Here is a 12,535-nt window from a genome sequence, read left to right as displayed (position 1 = left end):
ATTTGATTATTGTGGTTTGGATGATTGATATGTTGTTGTGATTGGTCTGAAATTTCAAGATCGTGAAAACCATAATCTTAAACTTGCCCTATCAAAAGTGATGCCTTGAATAAAGAAAGCTTGATGAAATATTGTTAATAAAGCGAAATATGATAATAAAGAATGATAAATTAATTATATTTGGATCAGGTGTCATATTTTGACATGGTATATTGGGATCGAATGTCACGTTTCGGCATGGTATATTTGGATCGGGTATCACATTCCGGTATGATAGATTGGATTGGGTATCACGTTCTGACATGGTATATTTAAATTGGGTGTCACGTTCTGATACTGTATTATTAGATCGTGTCACATATTCCAGCATGGTAATATTAAAGGAAAACAACTTTAAATGACTTAATGCTACCCAATCTCCAATAACTCATTTCTCAAAAGAGCGTGATGTGGAGGTCTGAGTCCTCATGTGTGATCTTGATATTGTTGACTGGTTATGTAATTATTCATTGTTTTGTCAGTTGCTCTTGATCTTGTTGGTTGACACATGTTAAGTGCTATGGTTGATTTCCCTTTATTACTTTATGCATATTGATTTCTATTTTGAGTCGGCCGATGATACCTACTCAGTATATATTGTCCTGTACTGACCCCTACTTGTATTTTTCTTTGTTTTATTTTGTGGAGTGCAGTGATATCAGGTTCTAGGGTGAGCTGTTCATTCTAGCTCGTGTTAGATTCTCTCGGGCATGTCATGATGCCCTTAATTTTTGGACACATTATGTTATTTATTTATTTTGATGTTTGATATTTCAAAACTTAGTATTTTAGAATTGGATGACCTTGAAGTGATGACTTTTAATTTTTGGGAAAACGTATGTAATACACCCTAGTGGATTGGAGTTTCTTACTTCCGTAAGTTAGGCTTTCACATTATTATCGTATTTCATAAATTGAACAGCTAATATAAGTTGGGGTTGTATTATTGGTTCTCTCACCTAGAAGGTTAAGCGTGGGTGCCACTCATGGCTCATTTTGGGTCGTGACAAACTTGGTATCAGAGTCGTAGGTTCGATGATCTCATCAAACAACAATAAGTCTAGTAGGGTCTTGCGAAACAGTACGGGGACGCCTTTACTTTTTTTCAAAAGGCTACGGGACTTTAGAAAAAATCCATTCATTCTTTATTTCATGTTATTACTTGAATCCAATTGGTATCTAGGTGATACAAATTGATATTTGACCTTCTTCACTTTATTTTCACGGATGGTTATAACTAGAGACACAACAATACCTAAGCCAACCGTTAGGGCTGTAGCCAGAGGAGGAGTAAAAATGAGAGGTCGTGGTATAGGTCGTGGGAGAAAGCCCACCAGGGGATAGGGTGTAACACCCCTTAAAATTTTTCCTAAGATTCGGGTCTTCTTTGTATATGTGTGGGGGCCATCGTATTTATTTTGAAGTATGTGCTTGAGTTGAGATGAGTCCCTGATAAATTTAAGAGCGTTGGAGGCGATGTGGGGTCTTTGAGGACCTCTAGGACCGAGCTAAGTCCAAAAGATCCATCGTGGCTAAGTTTGGGACGAGTTCACGTAAGGGTCGACTTTCAACGACCCTATCGCTTGAAAGACGTCAATCTGGGTGGCCTACGACCTATCAAATTAAAGGTCGTTGAGTCTTCTTTCCAACGCCACCAAGAACGTAAATTTTAGAGTTCGGAGTCAAATGATATGACGATCCAAAGACGAACTAGCACGACAGGGATTTCATTTTGGCCTGGGTTACAACTGCTGGGGAAATGGCCTTGGCACTGTAAGGGCACGACGCACCACTATCGCGCCAGAAACATGCCTCAGTAGTTTGGTCTCTGGCGCGACGCGCCACTAAAAGTGTGCAGGGTTTTTCAGGCCAAATTCCCAAAATTCAGAACAATGGCTTTGGCGCTGTAAGGGCGCGATGCACCACTATCGCGCCAAAAACATACCTCAGTAGTTTGGTCCCTGGCGCGACGTGCCACTAAAAGTTGTGCAGGTTTTAGGCATAATTGGCCTTGGCGCTGTAAGGGCGCGACGCGCCACTATTGCGCCAAGGGCATTTTTGGGAAATTTCCCAAATTATATATACACAAGCCTTGTGTATTTTGGGGTCATTTATTCAGCCCCCTCTCTCTCTCTAAAGAAAAGCCCTAGCTCCTCTCCCTTCTCTCTTCTCTTCTTCTCCATTTCCAACCAAAAAGGAGTCCAAGAGCTTCAAGACCTCAAGCTTCTATTGAAGACTCAACATCAAGGTTTCTTCAAAGTCTTCACTAAGGTATGTAAGGCTAACCAAAACATGGGTTGAGTCCACCCATGTGCCCTATTCTTGTTTTGAGGTTATATTATATATCCATGGAAATGGAGTTTCTTGATATGGTGTTTGAATGAGTATTGTTCCCATCTTATTTAATTATTTATGTGTTAATGTTGTTGAGCTAAGAGGTTCCTAAAATGAACCCTTATATGAGTATGAGATGATGAAGGAATAAGTTGCTAAAAATGCTTTGTTGGTCTTATTAATTATATAGCTTTGATAAAGTCTACTATTTTCTTAAAAATGTTGCCTATTATACGAATGTCGATTTGAAGTCTTGAAGATGTGATGAGTCCCAAAGATTTTTCCCAAATAGATGGAGGTAATGATTGATTTTATACCTAGATGATGTATATATGTGTATTTAAAACTTACTTGAAGATATGATTGAGATTGATCATTGAGATTGAGATTTGATTGTGATAGAGTTAATGAGTTGACAAGGTCGTAATGAGACTTGTTGATATGAGTTGATTGAGTTGATTTGATGGAGTTTTATGAGCATTGAGTCTTGGGAGGAGTACCGAATTGGGCAAGAGTATAGTCCATACTCGAACCCAATACCTGTGTTGCCAAACGTAGGGGGGATTGAACCGTTAAAGTCGGATGCTTCCCTGAGAGCTTTTGTCCTGACATTATAGGACCTGGTTGGATTGGATCCATGAGTGTTAGTCGTCCATGCCCTGGCAAGGTATGAACGGGCGTGGCAACGACGTCGTTTCGTTGTACCTTCACTGGCTCATAAGTGTTGGTTGTCGGTTAAGAGAAACTCTCAAATAAGTTTTGATAGCACTCTGAGTCAGATTGAGTTGAATTGTATATGATTGGTCCAGTCTAAATCATACTCTTGTTTAGACTTAGGACATTTGATTGAGTTGTCATTTCTTTTGAGTTGAGCTCCCGAGTTGATTTATTCTTCTTGATGTTCGTTGTATTCGCCATTTTACATACTCGTACATTCCATGTACTGACGCCATTTGGCCTGCATCATTTCATGATGCAGAGATAGGTACTAGAGATCATCAACCGACGCTCCGTTGAAGATCCACTTACACTCCCAGCCAATCGGTGAGTCCTCCTAGTTCCCGGAGGATATTTGGCCTTCCTGTACAGTTTTTGATTGTCTTTTCTTTATTTAGATTGTCGGTAGCCATGGGCTTGTCATTGGCACCTTTTAGACTTGAATAGAGGCTTCATAGACTGAGACGTGAGGAGGTCGAGCGGTCATATTGAGGAGTCCTATTTTGATTTTCTTCTTGATTGTAAATGTTTGGCCTTCGGCCCTTATAATATGAGAAGTATTTCTTTAATTGAGTTTTCCGCTAAGAAAATGTGCTTGAATGAATGAGTGACTGTGCCAAGTGGTTCGCTCGGAGGTCAGAGATGGACTTCGGGTGCCGGTTACGTCTAGGGTACCCTCCGAGGCGTGACATAGGGCCAGGCAGCTGGGCCAGCCAGGGAAAGAGCAGCGACCCCTCCACCGGCTGATGAGGTAGCTAGAGAGGATGTTGAGGTGGAGGATGAACAGGTTCATAAGAGAGAAGTACCACCCTAGCCTACTCCAGAGATGATCCACCAAGTTCTCACTTATCTCAGTGCGTTATCTGATCAGGGAAAAGCTCCCCGAGCACCTCATATTCCAAGAGTACAACATGCATCTATTGTGGCTCCCCTTATGACTGCGCCCTCAAGAATATGCATGTTTCCTCGATTGATAATGACTAGTGACCAGCATGATCTCTTTGTTAAGTTCTTGAAGCTGAAACTCCCGGTCTTCAGGGGTACTGAATTTGAGGATGCTTATGATTTCCTTGTTGATTGTCATGAGCTGCTTCATAAGATGGATATAGTAGAGCGATTTGGTGTTGAGTTTGTGACATACCAGTTTCAGAGAAATGCCAAAAAGTGATGGCGATCTCATGTTGAGTGTCGACCAGTAGAGGCACCATCTATGACTTGGGTAATTTTTTTTGACTGTTTCATGGAAGAGTATATTCCTCGAATCTTAAGGGACAGAAGGAGAGATGAATTCTTGATTATAGAGCAAGGGAGGATGTTCGTTGCCACATATGAGGCCAAGTTTTGTTCCTTAGCCAGGTATGCTATTCATCGTTGCTTCAGTCCAGAAGAGCGGATTCGCCGCTTTGTGAAGGGATTGAGGTCAGATTTATGGATTCCAACTTTACAGGTGGCTGCTTCAGTAAATTATTTTCAAGAAGTGGTTGATTTTGTGATAAAGGTGGAGGGGGTGAAGCCAGATAACTTCGCTAAAGAGACAACGTTCAAAAAGTTTCGTAAGGGAGGTGAGTTTAGTGGTTCTTACACCAGAGGATAGCACTCTGGAGATTATTCAACTAGTCCTATTTAGCCTTCATTGCAGGTTTCAGATGGAGGTCCGTTAAAACTAGTCAGCTCTTTTCTAATTTCGGGGGTTATCTTCAGTCTTCTTTGTCTTCACAAAGACCCACTCTTGACCCTAAGACGTTTTACGGATGTGGTGAGCCTGGACATATCATAAAATATTGTCCAAGGCAAAGTCAGGTTTGACATGATCAGGGTTATAGAGCCCAGTAGCTAGAGGTGGAGGCGACGACTATGGTAGGGGTCGTCATTCTAGAGGATGTGGTGGTCGCCAGTCCAGCCAAATTGACAGGCAAGTTGGAACTACTGGAGTACAGCCTGGCAAGGGAAATGGCCAGACGAGCGACATAGCCCATTGTTATGCTTTTCCCGAGAGGTCAGAGGCAGAGGCATCCGATGCTGTTATCACAGGTACTCTTCTGATCTGTGATAACTTGGCTTTTGTATTGTTTGATCCTGGATCCGCATTTTATTATATATCTTCCGCATTTACTGATGGACTCGATTTTCATTGTGACTTACTTGACATGCCTATTCGTGTTTCTACTCCTGTTGGTGAGTCTGTGCTAGTTGAGAAAGTATATAGGTCTTGCCTTGTGATTTTTGTGGAGAGCAGAACTTATGTAGATTTGATTATTCTGGAGATGGTTGACTTTGATGTAATCTTGGGTATGACTTGGCTCTCTCCAAATTTTGCCATCTTAGATATCAATGCTAAGACTGTGAAATTAGCCAAGCCTGGAATGGATCGGTTGATGTGGGAGGGTTACTATCTTTCCGCCCCAGTTCAGATTATCTCTTTTCTTCGTGTTAAGAGGTTGGTGAGTAAGGGTTGTTTAGCCTTCCTAGCACATCTGAGGGATGATAGTTCTGAAGTGCCATCGATTGAATCTATTTTGATAGTGCGTGAGTTTATGGATGTTTTCCCCGCCGACTTACCTGGTATGCAACCTAATAAGGATATTGATTTTTGTATCGACTTGGAGCCTAAAAATAAGAGAAAAATTTATGGTTAAAAATGAAGAAGTCCTAAAAATATGATAAAAGAAAAATATATCCTAAATGATTTTAGGATAATTAATAATTAAGGAGTCCTAAAATAATGGTAAGAGAAAACAATATTTTAAAATTTAAGGAATCCTAAAATATATGATAAGAGGAAAATATATGTTAAGAGTTCCAAAGTTTTTTCTCATCAACATCAATATGTATGATTTTTTTATTTTTAAATTATTTGTTATTAGAAAAGATCTAAAAAAAATAGTGAAATAATGCTATTTTTTATATTCTATTATTTTTATTTTTCAATTATTCTTTTTTAAAAAACATTATTCTTCATTAGTAATATGTGACACTATTATTTATGAAGTCAAATTGGATGAAAGAGTTAACTCTGAGTTAAATGTACCAATTTATATGTATTACGTATAATTTAAAGACTTTTGGTAAATGACTTTCAGTTTTCTTGAATCGCAACTTTAGGTTATCATCTTTTGCTTTATTATAATCATTTATGTTATTGTTAATTTGTTACAATTAGTTGTCTTGTATTATTTTGCTCATATATAATTGGATTAGTTTTTTCTTTGATTATTGTTTATACTGTATTTTCGTATATCAATAACATTATTTTGAGTTTTGATATCAATGAAACATTTTTTGTTCACTGCATTTAAATTTTGCTTTTTAATTGTTAGTGTGATGGTAAGTTATCATATTTCTTTTTAAGTAAACTTTTTATTTTTAAAATTTACGTTATTTGTTTAAAATTTTGTACTTAATAATATAATGTACACCTAATAATTTTATTATTAATTAACGCGATACACACGGACAAAATATATACACTTAACTAGTACTATATTAAAAGTATAAAGGTCCTTAAAAAGTTGATTGAATTTTTATCCTTCATTAATTTTTTTATAATAGACAAAATTTTCAATTACTATAATTTATTATTTAATTATCTTTATAATATTGACTCCTAAAATATATGAAAAGAATCATGATAAAATAAATGTATTTTCTCATAACTTGATTTGAATGAAAAAACATAATTACATAAAAGGAAGAAAATTTAAAATTGAACATAGAGAACAAAATTAAGAAAAATAATTTCTCAAAATTTGACTTGAACAGGAGAAAGGAGTGCATAAAAGGAACAAAATTAAAAGCTGAACATGTAAAACAAAATAAAGATTTTTTTTTCAAAGTTTGGTTTGAATGAAAAAAAACAAAAAACAGAAGTAAATAAAAGGAAAAAAAAACTAAAAGCCCAACATAAGGAAGAGTTAATTCCCTTAATGGTCACTCAAATTTTGATAATTGTCTTCAAATATCACCTTTATTTTATTTAACAAAAATATCACTCAATTATTATTATTTTACTTTAAAAAATTGATAATACTTAATATTTCAAAAGCAGTCTTCTCTTCTAATTAGCATGCCATGTAATTAAAGCCTCTTTTTTCCCTCTTTCATAATAGACTTATTAGATCATTGAGCTCTGATAAATGCATCTCCCTCACAGACTTGATCTGTGTTACAAATTTCCATTAGGTCAATTTTGCAAATGTCAAGACTGCATTCCCACGAGGATATGTGATAATTAGATCAACTATATGTGAAACAACAATGCTAAATTCCAATCAAAACTCTGAATAAATCCTCAGATTTTATTCGGAATCTCACAAAAATAAATCAAATATGTGGGCTAACTATAAAACACGTTTCAGACCTATACTTATTTGAGATTGAATTGATCGAAAATTGACCGTATTGAAATCATGCTTTACTGAGTGAGATCAAAAAAATTAACAGATTGATCACTAAGTAGATGCAAATAAATACAAATTTTGACATGACTAACAGATCATTTCAATTACTTTATGTTTCCTCTTTAGTCGATCGCCACATATCCACGAGGAGTTCATATCTCTATCGAATGATTCGCTCTTTTTTTTGTTAATCTTTGTCAACAATGTCTCCACCTTTTTTGAATGAGTCTCAATTTTCTCTAAATGGTTCCTCAACCATGCCTAACCTTTCCTCAACATGCGCTCAAAGACCAATATGAGTTGTGGTGCAGTGGTGAGACTGTTTCACCCTTAACTAGAGGTCTTGGATTCGAATTCTGAATATGGAAAAAATCATGTTGAGAGCGCCACCTCCGAATGGGCCCTACAGTGCGCAATCCAGATTGAGTAGAAGCTCCACGAGCTCCGAACACCGGATGAAAAACCAAAAAAAAAACATGCGCTCAAAGGCGTATCCAAAAAGTTCCAGAAAAAGAGTGCACCATACTATTGTTAGGGTTAATTTTATAAGTTCCAGAAAAAGAGTGCACCATACTATTGTTAGGGTTAATGCTATAAAATTTTGCCAAAACAACGACTTGACGAGTAATCTGTAATTAATATTATTATCACACACAAAAAACCAACTTATAATTGCTCTGGATGAAATTTATATTTGATAACAATTAAAATAGCATCATTATTTAAGGAAACACACTTTACGAGTCAAATAAATAAATTGAAGAAAACCTAAAAAGACAGACCACAAAAATATTGTGAAAAAGTGCAACTTTTGTTTGTAGAAGCGTTGCTAAAGATTCAGAAAGAGAAAAAATTGGAGATGGATATTTCAAATTTTTGCTAGGGTTCCCACATAAAATATAAGTAATTCAAAAGATTCAGTACTTTTTACATAATCTAAGGATGCATGGGTTCACGAGTACTTTACATAATCTAGGGAGGGGTGCATGAGTTTGCGAGTACTTTACATAACCCCTTCATGCGCTAAAAGCTCATCACGTTTAGTACTAGAACTCAATCCATCAAAACTACAACCCAATCTATCAATACCAGAAGTACCAAAACCATTCCATCCATGACACAGTCCATCATAACTACCATCTAATCAATCAAACTCAGAAGTCTATCAAACTCCAACTCCGAAGCAATATCTAGCCCATCAAAATCCATGGTAGGTGGCTGATGTGCATATGTATTTTGTGCCTGCATAGAATATAACGTGCAAGACATAATTAGTAACTTACAGTAAATTGCAAGAGATCATTAACTTTACACACAAAAAATCTTAGAACAAAACCAAAGAGATCAACAACGTCAACTAACCATGTAATTCAACAAGTGAGATCTGGAGAAGGTAGGATGTACACAGACCTTACCTTTACCTTTGCTGGGTAGATAGGTTGTTTTCGATACGACCCTCGGCACATAAGAAATGTAACCAACGAAGGAAAGCAAGAAAAAAAGAGAGAAACAAAGTAGCAATGTAACAAACAAGTGTAGCAACAAATATTAATCCACATTGGAGAAAAAGAAACTACGCAATACCTAAATCATACTATTAGAAGTACGACAAAACTCAACTACCTTCCTATTTAAACACATGAGATCTTAGAACAAAGCATATGTAACATGAAAGATCATTCATAACTTAAGAGATATATACTGGGACAATAATCACAAGTCCCGAAGTTATCAACCCCCCAAAAAAAGAACGAACAAAAAACCTCTACTTAATTTAAGATTACATGCATAACAAGATTTGATACAAACAATTACTGAAAATGTAGATGCATGTAACACAAGCAGGAAATCAACTTCAATGGGGTGAGTTTGATTGGCTACCATAGGTACAGGAAGTTGCTGTGCTTGGCTGTTAACTTGGGATTGCATGCTGTGGGATCCTACGGAAATGAATCAAAAAGAAACCAGTCAAGCTGCTTTCAAATAACTAACGAACATAATAACATTAGAAGAAAATACAAACAAGCAGCAAAAGTAAACACATATTTTGTAGTTTAAAATATAAGCAACAGAAGTCATTAGTTTGTGAAAACTGATTCGAAAATACAGAAGAGAACTTTGACTAAGTTACTTATTAGACAAATAAACAACAGTACGTAGTACTGTAAATGATAAGCTTTTCTTCTGTCCCTTATTTTGGATAGCTAATAAGAAAAGAATAGTCAGAAAGTAGAGAAAGAGCAGGGCTAGGATTCTGACCTAGAGCACAAACAATACTTATTAGGGGTAGTCACCTAACTTATTATAGATCACCCAAAGATTAGCACAATGGTTCAAGCATCTAAAATTTCCTGTACACTTAGTAGCTACAAAGAGCAAACTTTTCAACAGCAGAATGAAGTAATTAAATTTATACAAAACGTCCTGTCGGACAAGATTTGCCTATTTGAAATACAGCACATGAGATTTCATTGTTCACCTGGACCAAGGGCATTCTGATCACTACTTGCAGGATTTGGCTGAATAGAATTGGTTATAGGATTTTGAGATTTTGTCTCCATCGTCAGCATCTTTAAAGATATCTTCCGAAGATAGTCTTGCTGCAATATTAGATAAATATAAGTTAAAATACAGACAACATAGGGTTGGCAAACGGGGGTTAGGCTATGCGGGGCGGGTTCTAACATTTTTTCATAAAACTGATGCAGTGCGGGGGTTGTGGAACTATGCAGCAGGTTTAAACAACAACATACCCAGTATAACCCCACAAGTGGGTCTGGCCCTCGGATGAAGTAAAGCATCTCAAAGCAGCAGTTTAAGCAAATTGCATCATTCATGTTGAAGAATCCACATCAGATAAAAAAGGGATAGGTGGTTTCCTTGTATGGGCTTGGAGAACAAATTGTATCAAGAGTCCCACATCGGATGAAAAAGGCAGGGGTGGTTTACTTATATGGTCTTGGACAATCCACCCCGTATGAACTAGCTTTACAATTCAAACAAATAGAAACAAGTTTAGACTACACACCTGACTTGTAGCAGCAGAATAAATTTTTTCTTCAAACCTCACAGCAATTTTCCTAAGCTCCAGTAATCCTTCTTGCCCATAGATAGGAAGATGCCTCTTTAAGGTCTCCATTCTATACAACCATATGAACAAAAGATCAACACAAACTCTAGATAAGAGCACATTATAGATAGCTCTGGGAACTTTTTCTCAACATCACCAGTCAAAGTTGGACCATGCCAGAGCACACAGCTAATCTATTTCAGTTGTTGGAACAGAAAAGGGGGAAGCAAGACTCAATAGAGATGGTGGAAGTTGATACCATCATGTATATGGTAGTCTGTGTGGAGAGAAAGGAATGGAAGATGTTTTGAAGATAGATCCAATTCCATTCACAAAGTAAAATGGAATTGTTTAGCATCTTTACTTTTTTTGTGTAAACAATTATGTATAATGGATATAGATCAAATTGTAGAATTGATAGGAAATTTGTAAAAAAGAACACATTCTAGATAGATACTTCTCAAATATATTAAAAATAATTCGACATCACGCCCTGCTACAAAAGACTAAATCTTGTATCCTCTAAACAAATATCAGTAGTTATAATCCAATTAGCTCCAGCAACAACCTGTAATTTCGACATATCTAAAACAAAGTCTTGATAAGAGCACAATCTAGATAAATGCTTCTCAAATATATTAAAGCTAATTCAACATTACGCCTTGCTACAAAAGACTAAACCTTGTTTCCTCTAAACAAATATCAGTAGTTATCTCGAACAACCACTTTCCGTTTCGACATATCTAAAACAAAACATAAAGCACAGTTAGCAAAACTAGGTCTTCCCACTTGAACTAGTTCCTTGACTGATTACCACCACGGCATCCCCCCCCCCACCCACCCACACACACTCTCCCACACCCAACAACAACAACATACCTAGTGTAATCCCACGAGCGGGGTCAGTGCGCATATGTTAACCCCTTGACTGACTACCAAACTGGAAATATCAGTAATAAAAATCCCCCAAAATTCACCTGAAAAAAATGAGTTCCACAAAACAGAAAGAAACTGAAAAAACATGTATCAGACTGATTAATCAATACTTCTTAACTAAATGGGGTTTCTTTAGAAAACTGATAAAACCCTAAAATTCAAAAATTCAACATTCCAAATCCAAAATCTCTAAAAAATTAAAAACAAGAACAAGTCGCAAAACCAAAAGAAACTAAAAAAAAAATGTATCAGATTGATTTATTAATACTTCTAACTAAATGGGGTTTCTTCAGAAAACGGATAAAACCCTAAAAACCTCTAACAAATTCAAAATTTAATATTCCAAATTCAAAATTTAATATTCCAAATCCAAAATCTCTAACAAATTGAACAAGTCCCAAAACGAAAAATAAAAAAGATTACATCTTGTTGACAATCCTTTGACGAGTGTTGGGCAAAAGTTGAGTTCGCCAATCACCGGAATCCATAGCTCCGGCAGCCGCTCCGCCACCTTCACCACCACCTCCCTGAGCCTGAGCTGCCCTCCAATTATTCCCATCCATCTCAATTTCTAACCAAAATTACTCACTTTCAACAAAAATCCAAAATTTCAATGAAAAATCAGTATCAAAGATAGATTCCGAAAGTATATATGAAAAAAAAACTGCCAAAGTCGCAATATTATTCATGCTATAAAATAAACTAATTTGACAAAAACAAGATAAGCATAGTAAATTGCCGTATGTATATCTCTCTGTCTTTCTTGTGCGGTTCATTTTGCATAGAATTGTGCCTAGGTAACAAGTAGAGGCAACTTACCCAATTTGTGCCCCACCCACTTGGATAGTAACATCCAATATAGGACATTCAATAATGTAACGAAAACAATTCTAGTAAAAAATAAATATTAGAAAAAATTCAGTGAAAAAAACTTAATAAAGAAAAAGCGTGTATAATTTCTATTTATATTTTATATGAATAAAAATGAATTGAGTAAAATATTAATTTACTCATATTCCTACAAGTAAATAACCCTCTACTT

General features: G+C 36.2%; 1 protein-coding gene across 1 annotated transcript; it reads right to left on the bottom strand.

The window, feature by feature from the left end:
- Window positions 1–8,332: 8,332 nt before the first annotated feature.
- Window positions 8,333–12,265, bottom strand: LOC129870781 (mediator of RNA polymerase II transcription subunit 15a-like). Its single transcript, XM_055945644.1, has 5 exons — window positions 11,917–12,265; window positions 10,516–10,627; window positions 9,967–10,087; window positions 9,369–9,427; window positions 8,333–8,729 (listed from the first exon to the last, which is right to left on the bottom strand). Exons 1-5 carry the CDS (start codon window positions 12,054–12,056, stop codon window positions 8,628–8,630), a joined length of 534 nt encoding a protein of 177 aa, XP_055801619.1. The 5' UTR covers window positions 12,057–12,265; the 3' UTR covers window positions 8,333–8,627.
- Between the last annotated feature and the right edge of the window lie 270 nt (window positions 12,266–12,535).

This window comes from Solanum dulcamara, chromosome 10 (genome assembly GCF_947179165.1).
Source record: "Solanum dulcamara chromosome 10, daSolDulc1.2, whole genome shotgun sequence".
Lineage (NCBI taxonomy): Eukaryota > Viridiplantae > Streptophyta > Magnoliopsida > Solanales > Solanaceae > Solanum > Solanum dulcamara.
The sequence above is the reverse complement of the archived record's forward strand: the minus strand, read 5'-3'. Positions and strand labels throughout refer to the sequence as shown.